Source organism: Anolis sagrei, chromosome 5, assembly GCF_037176765.1.
Source record: "Anolis sagrei isolate rAnoSag1 chromosome 5, rAnoSag1.mat, whole genome shotgun sequence".
Taxonomy (NCBI): Eukaryota; Metazoa; Chordata; class Lepidosauria; order Squamata; family Dactyloidae; genus Anolis; species Anolis sagrei.
Genome location: NC_090025.1, coordinates 34,911,293 through 34,936,483, shown reverse-complemented (window position 1 = coordinate 34,936,483; position 25,191 = coordinate 34,911,293). Strand labels below are relative to the sequence as shown.

The 25,191-nt window shown below is 38.4% G+C and overlaps 1 protein-coding gene across 1 annotated transcript in view; it reads right to left on the bottom strand.

The window, feature by feature from the left end:
• LOC132776898 (bifunctional heparan sulfate N-deacetylase/N-sulfotransferase 3) overlaps positions 1-25,191 on the bottom strand; it is a 96,798-nt gene that overhangs the window by 31,496 nt on the left and 40,111 nt on the right. The window contains exons 3-6 of the mRNA XM_060779022.2: positions 23,804-23,891; positions 20,219-20,373; positions 15,462-15,647; positions 13,758-13,886 (exon numbers count right to left, since the gene is read on the bottom strand). Coding sequence (XP_060635005.2) covers positions 13,758-13,886; positions 15,462-15,647; positions 20,219-20,373; positions 23,804-23,891 — 558 coding nt within the window. The remainder of the gene's footprint in view (positions 1-13,757; positions 13,887-15,461; positions 15,648-20,218; positions 20,374-23,803; positions 23,892-25,191) is intronic.

Sequence of the window (25,191 nt, the reverse complement as noted above, 5' to 3'; positions counted from 1 at the left end):
AGAAGCATTCAGGTAGTACCAATTAAATTAGTTTCACACCGTTATTTTATTATGTGTTTTGCACCAGCAGTTTGATACAGTTAATGCCAGGAGCACAGAGACCAATGATGGTTGCCAACCACCTCAGCCCTGTTGCTGCAGAATCTCCATATGCTTGAAGAGGATTTCTGTATATACAGGCTTATTGCACGAAAGGATGGCTGCATATTGGCAGCAATGCATTGTGGAATATCACAGAATTCTATTATATTGCCATCTCTCTATTGTATGAGATTTTATTACCATTCATAGTTCCTTCTGACACAGAACAATGTATGTTGTCTATTCAGATGTGACGTGTGTTCCACATACTAAATCCCAAGAATCATATACACACAGTGATATGGAGACCATAACTTCATGTGGTTATAGCTGTAAGGTTGTTTGTTGATTGATGAACCTGCAGATGTGGCCCAGTGCCAGATCCTCTAGCGATGGCAAAAGAGGGCCCCACTGGGCTGCTCCCATCTGTGGTTTCCTAGCCACCAGGGGATATAGAAAGAATCTGCCCTCTGCTGTGCAAGTTGGTGCTTCGATTCTGTGTTCATGCATGGCAAGAAGTTGGACAGGATGGCCCTTATTGTCTCTTTCAGCTCTATCGTTCTATCACTCCAGGCCACACATCCTAAGTGCCAAGTTGGGATCCATTCAACCAATGCTTGGTGAACACTGGTTACCCAGTCTTGGGATGGTGTTTGGAGTGAACTGAGAGTAGCTTGCTCTGATGCCTGGCTTCATACCAGGTTATTGAACGGGAGTGAAAACCAATTCCTACGTAGGAGGTGGCCTGTCAGCCAATGTGAGCAACCAGTTGCTTCAATTTCATTTCATTCACATATCTACTATTCATCTTTCCAGGTCACAGGGGAATCCCAGAAAGAAGAATCACTAGTGTTGCAGGCCCAACAGTAACCCAAAGCTCTGCTACAACCCTGACTCACAGCTTTGCTGACTAGGTGGATTGGGTGTCATATTTTTTTTGTTCAATAGATATAGTGACTTCTCTGTTCCTTACTCTTGAACTGATGATGACTAATAATTACTAGACACTTGTGGAGATAAATGAATGTGTGTGATGGTCAGCACAATTGACAACTTATTTCCAGCTGGGATTCTGCACCTTTTACAAAACAGAAATGTGCATGTTTTCTCCATGAAAATGTTAAGAGTTTAAAGCTTTCATGTTTTGTTCCTTTTTTGTTGCAGCTCTTTCTCTGACTGATGGACAGCTTTAATGCCTTTTTAAAAATGATCTTTTTTTTCTGTGCAATCCTGGCAAATGTGGCAATGCTATATCACAATGAAGAGAGAAAGAGAGATTTACTCTGAATACGCCTCCTGGTGATGCCACAGAATTAAACTGATTTAACTATATAATGATAAGCCAAATCAGTATATGCTGTGTTTCCTACCCATGAACTGCATAAGTGAACATTTTTCTCCAGTTTTACCCTAAATAATATGTGAACTGCAAGGGGTACAGACATAATGGATGACATTCTTTATTGATATATACTCCCATTTTGTCATAGCTCTGTCTCTGTCAACTACATGAGATGTAGATGTTCAGCAATTGAAACTTTTTGAAGTATATAGGTACAGAGATGAAAAATGTTTTGCCTGATAAATGTTCATGTGTTATATAGTTCTGCTGAGGTTGAGGGGGGAGATAGGAATTGCAGTCACCAGTCTGGAAATGTGTTTTGATCCAGAATTAGAATTCACAGTGGAGCATTGTTGAGGTATTCACAAGATTATCCACCATGGGAGAGGAATACATCTGTCTACCAATACTATGAGAAACACATTTATAAATTATAAGTAATTTAATTTGATGGTTGGAATGGGAGAGAGGGGATTTATCTCTGGGGCAGAGCTGAGCAACTTTCTCCAGCTCAGACCTCCACCTGGTTTCTTGATATTTTTACCTGAATGTCTTTTGGCAAAGTCAAAATCACTGTTTCAGATCAAATCTTAATCATGCTTATAATAAGCCCAATTAAAATTATTGAGGCAAGGTACTCATGACAATTTCCAAATGATTTATCATAGTAAAATTCCACCTACAGCAGGTGTAGGCAAATCCAGGCCCAGGGGCCAAATGCGGCCCCTTGGGCTCTTCCCTCCCTCCTTCCCTCCCTCCCTCTCTTTCTGCTTCCTTCCTTCCTCCCTCCCTCCTTCCTTCCTTTTTGTTTTTCCTTCCTTCCTTCTCCCTTCCATTGCTTCCCTCCCTCCATTCTCTTCCACCCTTCTTTCCTTCCATCTTCCTTCTCTTTTTCCTTCCTTCTTTCCTCCTGGGGGAAGTTTCGCTGGGAGAATAGCAGGTAGAGATAAAACATGAGAACCATGTTTCAAAATTTCAAAGGGTGTCTCATTGAGGAGGAGGAAGGGGGAAAACTGACTTTCTGCTGCTCTTAAGACCAGGGCACAGGAGAGCAATGGGTTCAAATGGCAGGGAAAGATCTTCAACTAAAAAGATTAGGAAGAACTTCCTGAGAATAAGAGCTGTTGGAGAGTAGCATAGGAGTGTGGTGGAGACTCCTCTTCTGGAAGCTTTTCTACAGAGCCTCTCTATCGGAAGTGCTTTGATTATGCCTTCCTGCATGGCAGGGGGTTGGACTGGATGGCCCTGGAGGGTCTCTTCCAGCTCTAGGATTCTAGGATTCTATATCAGGAGTAGGTAATATGTGGTCTTTTGAATACACTTTTTCTCTCTGCCCACCATCTCATCTAGACCAAGGCCAACCTTTTTGGGATCCAAACGTTTCTCGTATTTCCTTCACTTTCTGCCTCTGAAAGAAAAGGGGAAGGGGAGGAAAGTGCAGGGAGGGGGCTTGGGGAGAAACCCCTCCCTCCAGCTCACCCACCTTACTCCGGCCCACCATGCAGCCCCCAAGTTAGAAAGTTTGTCCATGCCTGGTCTAGACACTTTCAAGCTGTTAAATTCCCTCTGTATGTATCTTTATGTACTTAATTTTGGCAGTGGAATTACTTCATATGCTGTAAAGATAGACACAATGTCCCATATTCTGATGCATCAAATGTAGTGCTTATAAAATCGAAATAACTGATAATTCATGGATCTGCTTCGTTCAGGTGTTAGAAACAAAAATCCTTCCAGTTTAACATAGTGCTGTTATTTTAGTCACAGAACAAATGTTTACAGGCCACAGGAGTATGTTTAACTTTCAGACCATCTATTTCCCAATTAATTTTGCATTGTGTACACTGTGTATGCAGGTTCCTGATACTGTCGCCATATTACTCTGAAGAGTTCAATCTCAGGTATTCAGAGACTCAGCAACAGCTGCTCTTATACCATTAGACTCACAAAGTGACAGAATAATGAATTAGGCTTCGGTCTGTGCTTGAATATATTTCCTTAAATTGGAGCAGAGAAATTCATTTTTAAAAAGATGGATGGCATGAAAACCCACTGTGTTCAGTGTTCCTAAGAAAAAGAAACCTTGCTGAAACTTCACACTTTTACATTCATATAAATAAATATCACACTTTTACATACTATAAATATCCATTTGTAAATGTTAGAATTTCCTCTCTCCCCCGTCCCCTGCCCCTACTAGAATACAGAAAAATATAGACATCTTATTGACTATACTTAAAGAAAAACACAGCATACATTTTTGTTATTGTGTACCTTCATGTCATTCTTAACTTATGGCTACCCTATCAATGAAATTATTTGGCAAGATTTGTTCAGAGAGTGTTTGCCTTTGTCATCCTCAGAGATTGAGAGAGTGTGATTTTCTCAAGGTCTCTCAGTGGGTTGCCAAAGTTGAGTAGGATTGGAAATTATGGTCTCCGGGGTCTTAGGACCTTACCAAATCGGGATGTTTATATTAGCATGCATCCTGTATTTTTAAAGATTAGACGCATACTGTATTCAGACAGGATGCATACTGACCCCATCACACCCAATTTTTACGTTTTGAAAATCCTATGCTTTGACTCATGACACCAAGGAAAGCTGGCTCCTCCCACTCCATTTGAATGCATCACTTTAATGTCACTTAAAAAAAAATCCTAATATTGCACAGTGGCATAGCCTGGAAATCTTGAACTACCATTCCCATGAGATTTTAACTGATGGAATGCAGACTGGTTTTCCAATCATAGTAAATAAGATGAGAATACTGTGTGTTATTACTTCATTTCGGCAATGTTTTGCAGTCAAATTCTAATGGATTACTGATGGAATGGGGTAAAATATGTGATAAGATCTGTTCAGAATTGTGCTCAAAAAGTCTCTGAAACAGAGTATATCCCAATGTGATAAGGTCCCTAGTGAAATACCCACACTGTTGTAGTTTGGCAAGGATCAGAAGATTTTTCTGAATGTTCAGAGGATGAGGGGGATGGTGGGTTCCAAAATGAGGAGTCTGTGAGTATTTGGGGAAAATTGCAGTCAGACAAGGCTGATGTTTGTAATTCCTCACCTGGTTCTCAAGCAACAGAGAAAACTGAGAGTACAAATTCCCTTGAGAAAAGGCCTTGAGAACCCAAGGAGTTTTCAAGGGAGTGTAGATTAGACCTGAGAACGCAGGGTGTGAAAGGCAGGCAAACTAGATATTCTCAGAGGATTTGCAGTAAAACTTTGAAGTCCAGATGTGTTAGGCATAATGTCATGGGTGCCTGGCAGGCTTAAATTAAGTGGTTTGGTTCCAGGGCTCTCAGAGGAGACAGTGTTGTTAATGGGGATTCGGTCTCCTGTTCATGATTCCAAGTTCATGGTTCCTGTATTGCCAGGATTTCTATTTCATGTTCCTATTTTTGCCTATGCATCTTTGGAGAGAGGTTCCTGTTTTCATGTTCATGAATATACTTTCAAATTAATGATATAAATTTAGGATTCCCTGGTTTTGATGTTTAACTTGGCATTTTTGGATAACTGCTACTGAACTCTGATTTCTTTTGTGTATTGCATTTATATCCTGTCTCTTTTGGATTTGCCCCCTTTCCCTTTGTATATGCTTTTTTAAATAAACACTTTTTTATTGACTCACTGGACTCTGGTGTGGTGCTGAGTGAAATGAGTGTTCCAGTCCTAGGGCACAACACAAACCATTATGTCAGGCTGGTTCTCTCTGCCATGCTGGAGAGATTTTTAGAAGACAATAATTCAGACCAAACTAACCAATATTAAAAAAAGCCCTCTATGTTACATGAAGATGAATGGAAAAATGGGCAGACATAGAAGTGTTTTATTTTTTTGGATCAAGGCCTTTCTACTTGTTCACGACTGTCAAGAAATTTTCAACAGAACAAGAAGTGACTAGTAGAAGACTCCTAGGACACTAATCTCATGTCTGCTTAAAGTAGCGGTCCCCAAACTAAGACCCATGGGCCAGATGCAGCCCTCCAAGGTCATTTGCCTGGCTCCTGCCCTAAACTTTAAACTCAGGGTTGCCCTTAGTCTGAAACGACTTGAAGACACACAACAACAACAATCCTTTTTAACTTGACTGTCTCATCAGCCAAAAGGAGACCCACACTTCCCATTGAATTACTGGTAAGTTTATGTTGGGTAACATTATTCTTCAGTTTCAATATTCTATGGTTCTTTTTTTTTTTTGCAAAACAAATAAGATATGGGCAATGTGCAAAGGAATTTGTTGATTCCCCCCCCCCCAAAAAAAAAACAAAAACAAAACTATAGTCCTGTCCTCCCAACAGTCTGAGGGTCCATGAACTATCTCTTGTTTTCAAAAGTTTGAGGACTCTTGACTTAAAGCATAGGAAACATCTCTCTAAACAATATATGGCACTATCAGTCAAGCCAGTGAATACCAAAATGGATCCTGAAGGAGTCTGATGTGGTATTAGGGAGAAGAGACACTTGTTGCCTCAAGCAACAATTTTCTCGTACTGTGAAAGACTATAAAGCTGTATGTTATTTAATTGCAGTTGTCACTGAAGATAAGTTGAATTTTTTGCATCCAAATATCTTGGTCCAGTACTGTGAGCTAGATTCATGGGCACAGAAGGGTTGCAATGATGGTTTGCCAAGACGTGCGTAATTTTGTTATAAATGCCTTCTCTGTTGCTTTGGTCATTTGCGTGAGTTTTAATAATATATTGTATCATGTATTTGTATGACTTCTTTGATTCCCAAGAATTATGGAGTTAATATTTTAAATACAATTTGCAGTAAGAAATCCACAGTCACTGCTGTTGCTACTAATATTTTTGACTGATATATCCCAGTGGCAGTATAGGTTTTTCAGTGTTTTCTGGATATGGTTGGCACGACTGGCCTCTTCCCAAAATAGCAGGCGGCCTAATTAAAAACATAGTTGCTGGTTCATTTCCTCCAGCTGTGGCTGTTTCTGAACAGCAGATTGGTTCTGCAAAGCAGTTTACATGCCTTCCCAGCAATAGAAACTCATCAGGATACCCTAACCCAGGATTCTATGGAAACATTCACCTTTTCTAGAACTTTTCTCTACCTTGTAAGCAGATTTTGAGAACAAGGTGCTTGCATTTATCAGGTTCATATTTGTAATCAGTCTAAATCAGGCATGAGCTATTAGGAATTGTGAGAGCTGAAGTCCAAAACACACGGAGGACCGAAGTTTGCCCATGCCTAGTCTAAATCATCATAAAAAACCTATGGTCATTGACAACCATTGGGATGGTTCCCTCTATTGCATATAACTAGACACCTTTATCACAAATTAGCAGTTTAACTCCATTTAATACAATTACAACAAAGTACCATTTTATTCTAAAGCTTTTGACTCTTATTGCAAAGATTTATTGAAATAAGAGTTATTTTAACAAAATTACTTGCCTTTAAAAAGTTAGGATTCAATAATATTGTCAGCTTCCTCTTGACAATGTGTGCTACAAGGCCGAGGCAACATGTATGTAAATCAAATTGTCGCAATGAGTCTTATCTAATTGAGATTAATGTAATTAATCTATAATTCATATTTTAATAATATTTTAGCAAAACGTCCAATATGATTTCTTTCAATAACATTTTCCTCCAATACTCACATCAAACCCCGGGGCCTTAGGAAGTGCTCCTATAACTGTAACATTTTGGGGTGAGATATGGATGGTTAGCATATTTTGAAAAACCATTGCCTATGTTTGGCCTTAATAACCTGATCCATAATTTGGTTGTGCTCAAAATGTGTTAAAACCAGTTAAATGAAGAATCAAGTGACAGTATCTAAAAATGGAGGCATCTTCAAGTAAAGATATCTACATCTGAAAGTGGCTCACAGAACACAGTTTGAAAATATTTGAGCTTGATGGTAATAAAGTATGAGGAATGTCACTGCTTAGGATAGACTAAACAGCTTGGGTCATTGAGAGCAACTTCAAACACATGTTGACACATTGCTATATAGATTTAGTATAAACAGGGACTGGCACACAAAAGAAAGAATGGGTATTTGCAGTAACTCAGGTAGAATGATACGGAATAGAGATGACAAAAAACAAAAACAAAAAACAAAAAACAACCACAAGTATCTTTGACTAGGTTTACAGGCAGGTATTTCTCTATGTTGAACTCAGCCCTTGGGTGTAATTGCTCTTCTACAGGCTCAGAGAGACTGATAATGTCTTCCTGTCATGTTTTGTTAGGAAGACTTACAAAACAAATATACTACTGAACTACAATTCTGTATCTGGTTATATTAGGCTGGAAAGCTAAATGTTTGGTTGCTTCATATTTCACAATATGCCCTTAGAAAATTATTAGCATTAGGCGAGTGAACCATTGAATAGAAATATGATTCTGATGGTCTCAAATGGCAATTTTAAAATCCCTGCAAAGATATGGCATGAAAGTATGATTCAGTTTGCCTAGAATATTTATTTTCAAATGGTTACAAACACAAAACTCGTCAATCAAAAGGGAGGGGTACAATTTTTGTCCATTTCTCATTCCCACTACAGCCCCCTAGGTTGTCCCCAAAGTGGAAAACCCAGAAAAATATTTCAATTGATTTTGATTTATCAGAAGTATTGGTTCAAACTTGTGCCTTTCCAATAAAGTACAAGAGCAAATTAATGTAATATAATGTTGGTATACCTATGGTATACACAAGCAATAGGCAAAGAAACATATTGTTGACTCCAATGCAACCTAATCTAAGAATAATCTAACATTAATTTTCCAATCAGCTACTTAAAAGAACTGGAGTCCTAAGACTGGATGGATATTTGTTTAAGTTATTGCTGGTTATTTTGATGTTTTGCAAACAATGACTACATTCTCTAGGACTTTTTCCTCATGTGTGCAATATCTTTTTGAATGCCTCTCTACCATTCACTGCCTAATTTCAAGAAATAGCTGCAATAAACACATCTATAGTGTCCTTTTAATGATGCATTAAGACAAGGTCAGTTACTTGTCATTTGTTATTTGGTGCTTGCTCAAACACCAGAGAGAAGCAAGGAAAGCATTTCTCATTGTGTTTGCCACTGATTACTCCAAACACTTTAAGACCAACATTGCATTGGTATAAATAACTTTTAAGAAATTTAAAGCATAATATATGACACAAATGTCAAATAGAAGGCCCTTGGGCTGAATTCGGCCCACCATGTCATTTTATGTAGCCCACAAGGCTTTCAATGCCAGGGCAACATAGGTACATTTATGGAGTCTTACAATTAGAAAGGTTCCTTTGAAGGCTGATATGGCCCTCAATGAAAATGAGTTCACCACCCCTGCAATAGGAGTTCATTTAGTGGGGTGAACTCCATCCTAAGGACCAATATATTTAATTAGAAAACTGGTACAGATCACAGTTGGACCTGTTATTAACCAGATGAAGCAGCCACCTCATGCAGTATATGATGTTGGAGGTGCTACAGGAGGAAACAGTGTCCTACAGAGACTATTCTGAGCTTTCTAGTAGCCTGTTTCCATCAGATGCAGTGGAGAATAGCTAATTTTGAAAAGGATTCAACTCTAGTCCAGATTTTGAACATGCAAAGGGTGAAGCACCATCTTGCTTTATGTTTTAGGGAAAAAAATAGAGTCAGCTCTTGGATTGGTATCTGCCCGCCAACATTTCACAGATGAAACGTGGAATCCATTGACCAAGTTACATCAGAATATAGTCAAAATGGCAAAAGTTATTAATTAGGAAAAACACTAATTGCTACAACAGTTTGCTTTTGTCTGAGCCTACTGTGGAGGGCAAAATTCAACCCAACTCCTCTTCTCTCAACTGAGTTAATTGAGTGTAAACTACTTTTGCACTTAGAACTTGAGTCTGAAGGAGCTGAAGTAAGTTGACTACAAAGTACAAACTGGGAAGAGGAGTGAGAAACTGGGACATTTTAAGAAGTTATTGAAAAAGTAGGATGATGTAGAATTAGTTTGGACTATCACTGCCAATTCAGAACAGTTGGAAGACAGGTTCAGTACTATCACTTAAATGGCTCACTGTACTATTGCCAATTGTGAATAGCTGTCAAAGGAACATTAAAACAATAATCAGATGGACTGAAGTACAGCCAGCACTCTGTGTCCATAGATTCAATCATACACGGCTTCAAAATAGGCCAAACAACAAAAACATTCCAAAAATCTTACTTAAAAGTGTATAAATAAGCAAGAAAACAATATGAGATTGTCTGCATTATGTAACTTTGCATTCACTACCCTGAACGTTTTCAGCATGTCCATTTCCCTAAGGATTTGGAGTTTTTTATGACATTAGAGAGCTACAGAATGGCCCCTGTCACAATGATCTAGAAGGCTTCTAGCACTTGAGAAGCAACAAAATATGCCATAACCTATGACATTTTGGATTCACAGAAGGGACTACTGTATCAACAATTAGTTTGCTTCACTGAGGTTTCATATATCCTTGTTTTCTTTGCGTGGTAGTAGTGGGTAGCCCTAAGGAAAGAAGGGAAAAAAACAGCAGGAAGATCTGCTGAAAGGCAGAAAAATTCTTGTTATGGATCAGTAAGCAAGCTCTGTCACAGAAAAGATACCACAGTACTGTCAAAATGGAATACCATCAGTAGCAATAATAGAGTCACTGACTTCAAAATGGAAAAACATGAGACAGCAGTCAGTCATGTTTGGAAGCAATACAATGTGAAGTAAATTGCCACCTGAGGTATCAAATTTAGTCATAAAAATAAATAAAAGTAATTGAGAATTCTAGCAAAATTGATAGCATTTATTTTCAGGTGAAATTTTAAAATATACACACATCAAATAGACTGTGCCTTGGGATAGACAGATGACATATTTGCTAACATGAAAAAACATAAGGCACTCAGGAGAAAAATTGAAATAATCCCTGTTCTTTTTAGTTTCTAAACACTAAGTACACTCTATAAGGTATTTAGGGGGAAATGAAGTTAATAAAAATGAAAGTGGTAATAATGATTTTTTTTCGTGTCACAAGTGACTTGAGAAACTGCAAGTCGCTTCAGGTGTGAGAGAATTGGCCGTCTCCAAGGACACTGCCCAGGGGACACCCGGATGTTTTGATGTTTTACCATCCTTGTGAGAGGCTTCTCTCATATCCCCACATGGGAAGCTACAGCTGACAGAGGGAGTTCACCCACACTCTCCCCAGATTTGAACCTGCAACCTGTTGGTCTTCATTCCTGCCAGCACTAGGATTTAACCCATTGCGCCACTGGAGGCTCCTGGTAATAATGATGTATCCACTCTTTAAAATGGAATAGTCTCCTGCCAGCAAAGCCAAGAGTTAAAGAAATACCAATATTCAAGAGAGACTACCAGAGAGGTTGAACCTGATAGCATAAGCTTTCATTTACTATGTCAATAATTTAATCTGTATTTCCTTGACTCAGTGATTAGTAATATTTGGTCTTTTAGATGAACTAGAACACAACTCCTACTGTCCCTTACCATTTGCCATGCAGGATAGAACCAATTGAATTTGTATGGCAAAAATATCCAAAATGCTAAAGTTTTTACATCCTCAGCTTAATGCTTAGTTTAGTATAGTGCACAAGGCTCATAACTTGATGAGTTAAGAAGAAGATCTAGGTCTATTGCCCTAAATCAAAACAGTTTTGATAATTTCTGCCAAGGATAGAATTACACACAATGTATCCCATTAAAGATGCTGAACTCCTATTTAAGGAATAACAATTATAATGAAGTATTTCTGATTTTCAACCCTAAACACCCTAAAGGTAACAGATCTCGTCTGATCTCAGAAGCCAAGTCAGACATATACATTTATAGGAGACTGCCAACAAATACCAGGTACTGTATGACATATTTCAGATGAAAGAACTGGCAAAATTGTATCTGAGAATTCCTTGTCTAAGAAAACCTATGAAAGACATTTGGTTCCTTCTGACATTGTTAGATGGCAACTTCTTTTATCCCCAATTAGCAGAGGTGATAGGAACTATAGACAAAGACTCCATCATTTGTCTAAGTGAAACAATAGCTGTTAGATCTGCAAGAATACACACTTTTTTGGGAATGAGAATCACTGAATTCAGTAGGACTGACGATGCATTAGCTGAAATGCATAGGACTGAAATGCAGAAGCATTTGCTGCTGTAGATCTCACCTTCAGCAGCAGTCTACAGATGTGCAGCTTTTCTTTAAAATATATAGTGTGTTATGAACTTTCAATTCTCCTTATGGAGTCTGACACAGTTTAGTCATTCTATATGCTTTATGAACACAATGAGGTTTGATGCCAGGGTAATTTTATAGCTGCTATCAAATTACAGTTCAGCCAGTAATGCAAACCAATTTCACATATATGCACACACATTAGAGGCAACTAGATGAGCTACTTCAGCACACAAATTCTTATACTTCCAATAAATATTAGGTTTTCTTCACCTAGAGAAAACCTAGAATGCCTGGGGAAAACAGAGTAAATGTAAATTGTTGTGCCATATTAGACATTCATATACGGTTTTCTGGCTATTTTTCCAGCACAGAATGTCTGACATGATATAAAAAAGCACAGAATGTAAAACAAACTTAGTATATCTCTTTTCACAATATAATGAAATGCTTAGATACCAATATATACAATATATAACTTGTGTCTATAGCTGTGTTTTTTTTTAAAACCCCATTATCTTCAGTGTATCTACACAGACAAGTGTAAGTCATGGTTGTGTCAAATATTTGTTTCATGTAAGTACAGTAAAAGGTGAACTAGGACTCCTGGTGACCTTGATTTGAATCTTCACTCAGCCATGCAAATCTACTGGGTGATTTTGAGCAAGTCACACTCTTTTAGCTTAAGAGCAAGCCAGTGGCAAACCTACACTGAATAGATTTTGTGAATAAAGTTCTTTTAGAGGATCACCATAAGCAGCAGAAGTTCATTTGAATACATGTAACAACAACAATAGCAATGAAAGAACTGTGATTATTAATGTTTCCATGTTGATAATGTATTCAGGTTTCAAACTCTGAGTTGCCTTTGTAAGAGGGGATAGTCCAGATTAGACAATAAGACTTACAGAAGTTATAGCAAGTATTCCTCATCTGAAAGCTTGGGACCATAACTGTTTTGGATTTTGAAAAAAAGAAGGTGGGGTGGAATAATAATACAACACCCACATTCATAGGAGATACATTTAGAGTCCCCACATGGATACCTGGAATTGTAGATAATAGTGAACCTTATATTTTGACTATATCTGGGCCTGAAATACCATAGAATTGCATTGGAGGACCTGAGAAACTCACAAACACTTCCAGGATGTATATATTTTTGGAACATGGGTAAGTGAAACCGTGGATTTAGAATCAGTGGATACGGAGGTTCTATTGTAAATAATTAGATATCTTGTAGATGGGACTCATGTCTTAACACTCAATTCATTTATACACATAACCTGAAGGTAATTTTGTAGATATTTTAAATAGTTTTGTTCATGACAAAGTCTGTGTGCATTAAACCATTAGACAGCAAAGATGTCACTATCTTTGCCATCCATGTGGACAATTTCGGATTTTTCAACATTTCAGGTTTTTGTTTAAGGGATACTCAACCTGTACTACTCATATCAGCTCTTACCCCACTCTCACATGCATTCTCATTATATGTATCATGGATTAATAGAGAAAGAGAAGAGTGCAATACCAGGCAACCCTGCCAATTCCCTGACTGCTCAATTGAGCATGTTTCACATGTCGTAAGTCCTCATATATGCAGCAAGAAGGAGAAAGTCTAATTATTAATGCTTGTGTCAGGTCCCCAAAATATGAAGTTAATATATGTGCATGTGCACAGTGCTTGTCAAGTAGGAATCCTGTGCATTCGAACTGGATCAGGCGTTATTAAACATATTACAAAAGCTACCCCAAATAAGCTGGAGCTTCATACAATTTATTTGGTGAAATTGTTTTTGTGTGCTAATACATGTTGTATTTAGTGATTCTGCATATCTGTTTGGAATACCTACTTCAAGGAGCAGGTCTTAGAATTCAAACTTGAAAAAATGTAAAACAAACAAACAAACAAACAAACAAGCAAAACAAATTGTTAAATATAAACTCAGAATGTTTACCATCACATTATTATATTGAACCCGGTATCCGAATATTAAGTTTAACAAATATACACAATTTTTGTAATATGTTTATCAACATGTCCCTAAGCATATCAACAATGTTAAATCAACTGCTTGATTTAAAACCTGATGCCTAGTAGATTAGTTTGTTATTATTTTGGTAAAACATTTGAATTACTTACTGGATTGAGAACAACTGTGAAGAACAATTCTCCGCCCTGTATACTTTTGTTTAATTCCTTTGGACCACCTGGGTATTCCTTGTAAAAAATTGTATGTGTAAACAGTCCACAAGTTTGTCGAGGAAGGACCTGTACAAAAAGAGAACAACAAGTCAATTAGAAGGAGTACACATAGAACAAGACACATTCAAGACTATAGAATGTAATCATCTGGCTTTCCAGATGTTGAGTGCTGTAGCTCTGAACAGCCTTACTTGGCATACTCAAGAAGGAATGTAGGGAATTGTAACTGAACATCAACATTTGGAGAGTTGCACAATTTCTACCCTTGGGAATTGGCCCAGGAAATGTAAGTACCTTGAAGTCACAATAATTGTGATGCAAGAGAAAGAAGCAGGTATTTTAACTTCCCCATTGTGAGACTTAAATATATTTAATATGGCTGACTCGTGGTTCACTTTATTTTATGCACAAAAGACCACATTGACTGAAGTCAAACATCATAGTGCTAGGGTGCCCCCACAAATAAAAAAAAATCATCAAAAGAAAAGACAAGAGGAGGAGACGGGTCTGTATAAAGTGTACATAAACTGACTTATAATGTATATAAATTATTACAAGTAGAACATGCCTTATTGAAATTCCAAAATCCTCCAAACTTCATTATTATTTTACATAAACCTTATATACATAACCTGGAAGGAATTTTACACAATATTTTCCATAATGTTGTGCATGAAACAAACTTTGTGTACCATCCGAAAGAAAGATAGTACTACCTCATGTTGATTATTGTGGATTTTTTCAAGTTTCAGAATTCTGGATAAGAAATATTCAACTTGTACTCAACAGGAGCAGTTACAAAATTCAAAACATCAAAGCCTATTTTTCATTGCCTCCAGTTATATCCGGCAGCCATGAGATTATTTGCAGTTGATCTCAGAGCATGGCCAGGTTCATCAGGGAATAGACAGTTCTTAAATTCACACTGCTTTGCCCTTAGGAGCTTAAGGTTTAATAATAGCTCCTGGAACAGAGTCCAGTAACAAACAAATGACAAAAAGGGATGGTATAAAGTGAAAGTTATATGTTCAGTCTCATGGATCCCAATTAAAATACTAGCAGCTGCCTTCTGGACTAACTTAAGTTTCCAGACATTCTTCAAAGGCATATTAAACATCATTGTAATCATTGTAAACACCATGTTAAACACCAGGAGGGCCATGTCATCGCCTCCTCGAGGCCACCGGGACATCAACAGGTCCAGAAGGGCCTCACCATTGCCCTCCTCAAGGGTACCGCCACTCCTGTTGATTTATTGTTGTTGTTTATTTATGTATTTATTTATTTTGGCAATGAATGTTTGGCACTTTGTTTCTTTTGTCTGTAAACTGCCCTGAGTCCCTTTGGGGAGATAGGGTGGTATATTATTATTATTATTATTATTATTATTATTATTAATAATAATAATAATATACTCTGGATACAGGGAGCTCTGGCATGGGCTGGTTCATGAGGTCTCAAAGAATAAACAACAACAACTCTAGATATAACTAGGATATTAGTAACTAAGGACAGCTCTTCAAACAATGTCAATGTTTAGGATATACAACTTCTAGAACATCTTTTCTATTTCTCTGAAACTATTAACAAGTAACTGAGAACATAATCAGAACCATCAGAATGAGAACTGGAACAGCTCACCATAATGTTTTTGTGGATGAAGCCTTTTCTATATCTTGCAGGTTTTAGGTGTGGGTACTCTTCAGTACTTGTGATTTTAATATTCCAGACTTTTTTCCAGGCATCATAAAGTTGAACATGAACAGGATAGACACCCGAGTGGTGTGGAGCCACAGCATATCCCATATCGGTTGGAATGCCATGTTCCTAAACCAAGGCATAACCAGATTAGAAGACTAAGCAATCTACAAACATCCTAATTATGCATATATTTGAACAAGTATAATAGTGTTGCTTTTCACATGTCAAAAACTGTAGGCTGCCATATTTGTTGTGTTAGAAAAACTTCAGAAGCAACAGCAGAAAACCGTACCTTGGTAAGGACAAAGAAAGAGTGATAAATAATCACCAGGCTTTCTCTCTCCTCTTTCTAGTAGTGCTGCTATGCAACTAAACACCCCTCTTCATAGATGGGATAAAATCATATTTCACTATGAAGGAAGAGGGGGCCATTCAAAGAATACCTAGCCCTGATCCCCCTAGCCCTGGGAAGGTCAAGAGCTCAAACATTGTTTCCATCCTAAATATCTCAGTGTCATCTTGGATTGAACACTAGCATTTAGGATACACTGTATGAAAACCAAGCACAAAGTAGCTGCATGTAATAACATCCTGCTGAAACTTTCTGGTAGAGCATGGGGTGCACAACCAAAATTAATAAGAACATCAGCCCTGGTCTTGTCTTACTCAGCTGCTGAGTATGCCTGCCCTGTTTGGCACAAATCTATCCATGTGAAGCAGGTGAATGGAACACTGAATGAAAAATGCAAAATAATCACAGGATGTCTCAAACCTACACCTGTTGATAGACTCTGGCATTGCCCCCCCCCCCCCCCCGATGTGTGATGGGAAGTTGCTGCTAACTGTGAGAGAAATAAGATTGAACACTGTGAAAGCCATCCTCTGCATGGCTATCAGCCTCCTGCCAGTAGATAGTAGAACCACCACTCCTCTTAATGTTCCCTTAGCAACAGCAAGAGTATCCCTCTGGGTGGCTCAATCTGGCAATTCCAACTGGATGGCCCCCCACAAGGAACTGCCTTCAGGGGCAAATCAAGAATGGGCAACTTGGAAGTCCCTGAACAGATTCAGAAGCGGAGTGGGCAGATCAAATGACAACCTGGTAAAATGGCACTACCTAGAATAATCCCCCACCTTGTGCAACTGTGGAGCAGAACAAACAACTCAGTATATGTATGCTTGTCCACAATGCCCTGCCTCATGCACAGAGGAAGAAGAGTTTAAAGCTACAGACAATGTAGTCACTGTTGCCTGGTTTTGGTCAAAAATTAGTTAACCACTTGTGTTCCCTCTATTTTTATCAGTTTTATACTTATTTATGCAATGTTTTTGATACAAAATAAATACCCCCCCCCCCCCCGATGCAAATAAGTATGTATCCAGAAGCATTTCTTCAGTAATGAATCACGCAATACATAACAACTAAAATTTCTGATTAACATGTACATAATTTTACAAAGAATTTGGCAGAACCAGCTGTAATATAATAGTATGAAGCTGTTTTTCCTGCTGTACAACAGGAATAGGAATCATGTGGCACTTTTGATGTTCATTAATTAAAACTGCACAAGATACACCTGTATCAGGTCCCTTCTTCACTGCCATATAAAATTCAGATTATCTGATTTGAACTGGATTATATAGCAGTGTAGACTCATATAATCCAGTTCAAAGTAGACAATGTGGGTTATCTGACTTGACAATCTGGATTATATAGCAGTGTAGAAGGGGGCTCAGGCTAGGTCACCCCCCTTCCCCACAATATTCTTGTATCTCTATTGGTTTTCTATTGAAACACCTATCTTTTAAAATGCATGTAACCCTCTCAGAATAACTTGTTAATTTAAAAAGACTTACAAGGCTTATTTTAAAACAGCGGGTGAATGCCTTCATAGTAGAAAACCTTTTATTCCTCTCCAGATTCGAAATCTCTCTCCATCCTAATAAACCTCATAGTTTAAAGCTTAAGATGAAGGTTCCTCTGTGATATTGAGTCTTTCCTTTTTATTTTACTAAATTCAATTTAGGTCTCCTTTGGAGATGCTTATCTCCATAAGTAATGTAATTTCTCAATTCCATTTCAAAGTTAAATTCTACTTATTGGCACTGAACACTTTTGAACAAGAATACTGGATCGGAATTCCTTATAAATTCAGCTGTTAGTCCCAACTGAAATGGCCCCACTGTATCAATGATAATTCAACATGTATGCCAGTTCAACCTTTTCAACAAATTGACTTTACAAGCAAAAAGGGTAGGGCAGTGAGCCTGAATGCCTGTCTATCTTAGAAGTAGTCAAATCCATTTAAAAACCCCTTGGATTCCCCCCGCCTCCTGCGCTGAAAAAGAAACAGTTTCATTGTTGTGTGCAAGAGCCCTTGACAAACTCTCCCTGAGTTGTACATTTCTCAACATCAGATATTGCACAGTTTCAAGAGATGTTGAGCAATCCTGCCTGGATTTGAAAGAGGGGAAGTGACTACTTGATTGGCTTTGTTCCACGTGCAACGCCATTGTTTTTATCTCCCCAGATCATCTAAGAGTCATTACGAGTGCCTAGAGGGAAACAGGCAGGGGTCATGTTGTAATATGCATACAGACGAAAAAGCTTGACAAGTGAGGTCTAACATTTGCATTGGTCAATTTAGGCACATGGGGCCTTTAAAAATCATCTATATAATAACCTGCCAGAGATTTCTATTTCACTCAACAACCACTAAAGACTTCATCACATTGAAGTCTTCAAGCTGGATGACAGTGGGGAGATTTGCCGGGCGGTGCGGTGAATCCGTGGGGCAGCAAGGGAAACCATCACCCAGTGTCCCACATTTCCGCTTTCCCATCACATGGGAGAAACCTTCCTCACTTGGCTTTTCCTCATGCTGGCCCTGTTCTAAGTAATAAGAATACAAGGAATCCCCCATGTTCTGTGGGCTCTGTCCTAGCACTGTTCCAGGTTGGAGCAAGGACGGAGCCTTATCGGAAGTAGCGCAGCACCATGTGATGGGCTCCATTGGGGTCCATCCTTGCTCCATCCTGTAAGCATCCGTGTACGGAGCCCAAGGCTAATGTGATGAGATCCATAGGCTCCTTCCTCAAGAACCTGCTTCCCTGCCTTCTAAATTGATAGTGTTGCTGGACTCTTCTTTACATTGGAGGGTAATAAAATCCATCTATGTCTTAGGTTGGATCTACACTGCCCTATATCCCATGGCCTGATTCTAGATTATCTGCTTTGAACTTGATTATATATGAGTCTACACTGCCAAATAATCTGGGATAAGCAGATAATGTGTGATCAAGTCTTGGGATATAGATCCAGCCTCAGTGTTTCAGTGCACCCCTTCTACCCTCCTTAGATTGGTTAGAAGTAGGGTTGTTGTTGTTGTTTAAAAAATCCCCCCTTTTCTTATGAGAAATGGCATTTTTTGAACACAGGCTGTTCAGTTGGGTTTCTGCTTCTATGCAAAAATTGCCTCCCTCCCCCACTGCAAACCTCTGCCCCCCCCCCCCCCAACTTGTCCTTGACCTGATTTTCCCCCATTCACCTTTGAAGTATTCTGGCTAATTATCCATTTCTAAAACCTTATCTTATCGGTAGTATATGAAAATAATAGTTGCAGTATACTTCTAAACTGGGCTATGGGTTTACATGATGGTGGACAAATTGTGTCTTTCCAGATGTTGGTGAATTAAAATTCCCAATGGATCCAGAATGCTCTCTCAGTATATTTTCATGGGTGCATTTGGCACCACTGGAGTAGATTTAAGGGCTACCAGTGGAGCTTTTTTTTTAGCATGGCCAACTCTTTATTGAAAAATAATTGTGTCATTATATTTTATATTAATATTTAACATTGAAATTCTGTAACTCTTGAGCAGTCATAATATAACCTTATTTGGAAAGGCATCATGATGACAAATTTAAGGATGAATCATCGCTTATAAAATACAACACTCTTTGGGAAAGCATTTTGGGAATTTTAAAAACCTGTTTGAGACAAGCTACTAATTTGTACCGTAGTCTTGTTATTTGTTGACACATGACAGCAAACTTTAGCTTTTCAGGCCATAAAAGTATTTGATAGCTCTAATTTGTGATATTATATAAATTAGAAGGCTAACAGAAATACCAGATGTGGGGATAGGAAAATGCCATTTTAGTATTATTTTTTTTTGACATATTCTTGTACTACAACAGCAAACAACATACTTTTATTTACCCCTAAAAAATAGAGCACTATACGGGAAAGCAACATTTTCTGGCTAGAATAGCCTATGAATATTATCTCTAAATCAATATTATTGATCGCTGGTTCAGTTTTCTCTTGTACTTTAATATTGACAGAACCATTGTTGAGTTGGAAACCTGTGGTTTTTAAGGAGCTGCACTTTCCTTGTTATCACTGGTTCATTCAAACCATCTGATTGGCCAAGGCCAACCATCCAAACTAGATCCAGGACTCCCACTGAGTGCTGACAACTGGTCTAAATTTCAGACAATATCACCCCTGTGATTTGATTTATCCAGTGGCATTATATAATCAGGAGTTGAGAACAAAAGTCCTGATTGATGGATTGTTGAGGCATTTCAGTACACGCTCATTAAAGTAAGACAAAGCACTAAAATTACAAAATCAGGGAAAAACAGAACACACAAAACTCCCAGGAAATTCACACTACATGCATCTACTTACTAAGGCAAATTTTTTGTTGAGAATCATTTGCTCCACCAATGATGATTCATTGTGGAAGAGATGAGGCTGCATATGGCTCCACATGTGAGGAAACCACCAGAATTCATCCACAGACCCCAGCAACAGGTCATCACCTTCATCTTCTTCTGCAGTTCCTGCAGAAAAAACCCCAATCAATAAAGATATCATCTCTTTTTAGTTCTGAAATCACAATGACAATTAGGATTAGGAGAAGCATCAGTGCCACTTAACTGTGTTGCCCAAGAATGAGAAAATAGAGCCACTATTCTACATCTAGTAGCCAAACAGACCACTATTTTAATGATTTTTTTTTTTTGTGTATCTGATTTGTTGACATGGAAAGGGACAAAAGCTTCTGAGTCAGAAAGCTTCTGAGTCAGAATTAGTGAATGTGTTTCTAGCTAGCATGTGATTATATGTCTATCCTACCAGTGGGCTTTGGCCTGAAATATCAGACATCCTGCCAACCTATTGAGGCATACCTTCACAAATACACTACAGTCTTGGTTCACTGTTGGAACTGGATTCCTAAGGCCCTTAGGACATATTTAGAGGTATTCTTTGTAACATGTCATGCTCCAAACATCATACTATTTCTATGTCATTCCATAAGACCCAATGTAAGCCTCTTTTTAATTATATCAATATTTTAACATCTAGGATGCAATCATAGGCATTGTAGTAACTCTTCCACACTATTTAAAATTATTTAAAGCATCTTAAGGAGCTTTTAACTGTTAAGACCTTCCTGGGCAATATACAGAGGAGGGGGAGAAATAATGCACAATGGAAACAACTGTCTACAAATTCATGTGATTTAATTTGGCATAAGCTTTGTCCGTACATACTCCAGCCAAATGTATTCTGGAAAGTTTCTAAAATTTCTCATCAGTTTTTAATAGCCAAACATTGTCTTAATGGAGTGATTAGTTGCATCTGTTTCATTTTGTGTTTTCAAAATTACACTAGTCATAAGAATCTCTCTCCCGCTCTGTCACCATTTCATGTTTCTGATTTTTAAGATCACGTTCCAATATCCTGATTTATATGGCTTTGCATATGCAGTTTCATATGTTCAACTTCTATCTTTCCTTTGCTTTTTATTGCTATTGCTCTGTTAATCATTTTGCTCTCAGTGCTTTCCCCTTCTCTTTTAGTCTGAGAGAAGCAAGTAATTTGAGCAAGGAAACAACATTTCGGGCAGCTGAAATGATGCAGCGGCCTGCCTGGGATCATTAGATTTTAGGAGTACATTAAAACCAATGACTTTGTAGTTGAACAATATGGTCATTTCAGGGGTGAGCCAACATAAAGAGATTCGTTCTGTTGTAATTATGTAGATGCACTGCTTTCTCATGCCATCAGGGAGCCTTGGATCTTGTTCACATTGCAGCAACAACGCAAATTAACTTTTTCTTTCCCTGCTTCTTAGAATAGCTATTGGGCAACTGTGGCTGATGGTGATAATATGCTAAGTGGATACATTAGCAGTTTTTGCACAATTCAACACTGACAATTGGGTAAATAAGTAGTTATTTTAAAGTCTATCTACACAATACAGCTAGCAGTTTCACACCAATTAAGCTTCCATGACTCTGTCCTATGGAATCCTGGGATTTACAGTTTTTGAGGAGTGCCCAGAATTCTTTACTACAGAGTTCTAGTAGTTCTCTATCATTGTTCCTCCAAATATTTTGCATTTCCGTATTCAGAATGCTGACCATTGGCCAAACTGTTGGGGCTTCTGGGAACAGAAGTACAAACACCTCGAGACCTCTATAGCAGAAAATTCCAAAAACATATCTCCAATTCTCCATATTCCATGTCTCATAGGATGGAGCCACTGCAGTTAATGATATCTAATAACTGTTACTCTGTAGCATAGATAGATAACTGTCTTAACCAGGGCTTAAACATTTTCCATGTGTGAACTCTTTCCATCCAAGACATTTTAACGTGACCTCAGGCATATAGGTATGTAAAATAGGTATACAAATCAAACATTTACTGGAAATAAATCAGTCTTTACAAGGCTTGCTAAACAGAAAGATTTTTCTTTTTTTGTGTGGGGTACAGATTCTGCAGATGCCACTGTAAGCACAGCTTGTTGTTGCTAATAGATTTGTGTTGGTGCTCAGAAACCATTTACTGCAGCCTAATTTTAGTGACCCCAACATTGAGCTAAAGGGACCCCATTTGGGGTAGGGACTCAAGGTTTAAGTAGTGGTGATCTATACCGCATATGGCTACAAATCTTCAGAAGCCAATATTGCCCTCTCTTTTCCTTTCAGTTTGCATCACATTCTACCTGTTTTTTTGTTTTTTTTTTGCTTTCCTTCATTACAGAGGCCATTCAGATTTACTTTATATTCAACTGGTGCCATGGCACCTGTATGCCTGTCTACTAGAAAATAATCTTGCCAATTTAATCAGCCAAATAGAGTGGACCTATTGAAGCAATGCTTAAATAAAACAAAATTTACACAAATCCTATTGACTCTGTGTGCCTGCTCTAGTTAGACTTTACTCTAGAATACCAATTGGATTTAGGCTTTCATGTATGCTTTGATTTCAGTGAAGAAAAGGTGGCTAAAATGCATCTCATCGTTGGAAATATCGTGTTTTTTAAAAACACAGTAGGTGTTTTGTTCTGTTTTCATTTTGAAGCAATTTCCAGATGTATACATTCAACTGCCATGAGCTCACAATTCCAACAGGAAGAACACTTGGCAAGCTTGGTACCAAAGCAGTCTATGATAAAGGAAAATGAATGAGCACAAACATGATGATGAAAGCATATTGATTTCAGCGTATGGAAGAATGGTATTCCGCCAGTGGTTTCACAAAAGGGGCACACATATTTTACATCATAGCTATGACACTGTGTGTGTTCTTGGGGCCACGCCTAATAAATCTATTGTGAAAAACAGTCGTTGGCAAATGTGCATATATTTTGCAAATGTTATAGGTTTTAAGAATCACAGTCTAATCCAGTTCTACAGTGTTATAGCAGAACTACTACCTTTTCTTTGAACCCAGGTACAAGGGCAAATTTTGCAATTTCAGTCTCAGCTGGGAATGATTTCTTAATGATTTTGTAAAACAAAGATTTTAGCAGGCAGAAACAGATAACAGCATATGTCAAGAAGCTGCTGCTTGGGTTGGTTTTTCTAACTCAATATGATAGTTAGGGACTCATTAAATTAGAAGAATCTTAATGAGATGGTAGAACTAACTGCTGTGCCACTGAAATGGTACATTTCAGAGTAAAGTGTAACATTCCTATATGCAGATATAATGCTGGAAATGTTTGGGATTTCAAAGTCAAGCTACTCATATTGTAAAATTCACAGCATATGGAAGAGGTGATCGGTTTTCTAGTTTTATCCTCTGGAAAGAAGATTTTCCCCCTCCCCAAGCTCCAAGAGTTCTTCACTCCCACTTCCTTTCATTTTATAGTACAGAGCTGCAGCAGCAAAATTGATCTTGACTCCTGTGAACTGCAGGGGAACTAATAAATTGTAACTGCATTTCCTTGTCCCCCCCCCCCCCCCCCATTCTTACCTGTGTGATAAAATTTCCCTGAAAATCCCAGGTTGAAAGTGAAATTTGAAATTTGAGCTCTTAGAAGATTCTGAGTATGAAGCAGAGCCTGAAATAAATATAAATTAATACATATCAGTATGTACATGATAATGTTATTACTGTAGAAAATTCCTTCTTTCCATTCCCCCCCCCCCGAATTGTTTGTAGTATGTTTTTTCTCCAAAACAACAGCAATGCCCCTCTTCTGATTTACTACTTTAACCCAAATAGTTGATAATTACATGAAACATAAAATCTGAGACAGATAATGGAGATACATTCTCAGGACTAGACTATGGCCTGAGTGGAATATACTCTGAAGAGAGTAGTACTCTGCACCAAATGCCAAGGATGCCATTTTGGTCCTGAACCGGTGCCTTTAATCAGTAATGGACTGGATGAGGGCCAACAAGCTGAAACTAAATCCAGACAAGACAGAGGTACTCCTGATCAGTTGTAAGGTGGATCAGGGTGTGGGATTTCAACCTGTGTTGGATAGGGTTGCACTCCCTCTGAAGACACAGATCGACAGTCTGGGGGTGGTCCTGGACTCATAGTTGATCCTGCAATACCAGGTGTCAGTAGTGGCCAGGGTCACCTTCGCACAGCTAAAACTTGTGCGCCAGCTGTGCCCATACCATGAGACTTGGGCATGGTAGTCCATGCCTTAGTCACACCCCATTTGGACTACTGCAATACTCTCTATGTGGGGTTGCCTTTGAAGATAGTTTGGAGGCTGCAATTAGTGCAGAGATCAATGGCTAGATTGCTAACTGGAGCGCCATATCATGAGAGGATGACTCCCATGCTACGACAGCTCCACTGATTGCCGCTCCACTTCTGGGCTAAATGCAAAGTGCTGGTTGTTACCTTTAAAGCCCTAAACAGTTCAGATCCAAGCTATTTGTCAAATCCTGTATAGAGCATCACATGCACTGCCGTCTACAGAGGAAGCCCTCCTCTTAGTGCCACCCCCATCACAAGCTTAGTTGGAGGGGACCGTCTCTGGGATTGCTCCTCATCGCTGGAACTCCCCCGCCCTCCTCTCTGTATGAACCTTCTAAAATATACCTATGCACTTTAGCATACGGAGAGGAGGAGGATTAAGACTGCTGACTAATCTACGTGTATTAGATGGCTGCAATGATATGCTTTAAATGTAACACTGTTGTCAGCCATTTTTAATATAATATCTCATAAATTGTTTTTAGAGTGTTCATTGTAATGTTTATTTATGTTTTAGTTAATGGATTGTTTTTGGTTTTATTTTATTTTGATGCTTAATCCCTTGCTGTATATTTTCTGTTGTTTTCACTATTTTGTATTATTTGATGTGTTTCCACCTCTTTGAGGCATTGAATGTTTGC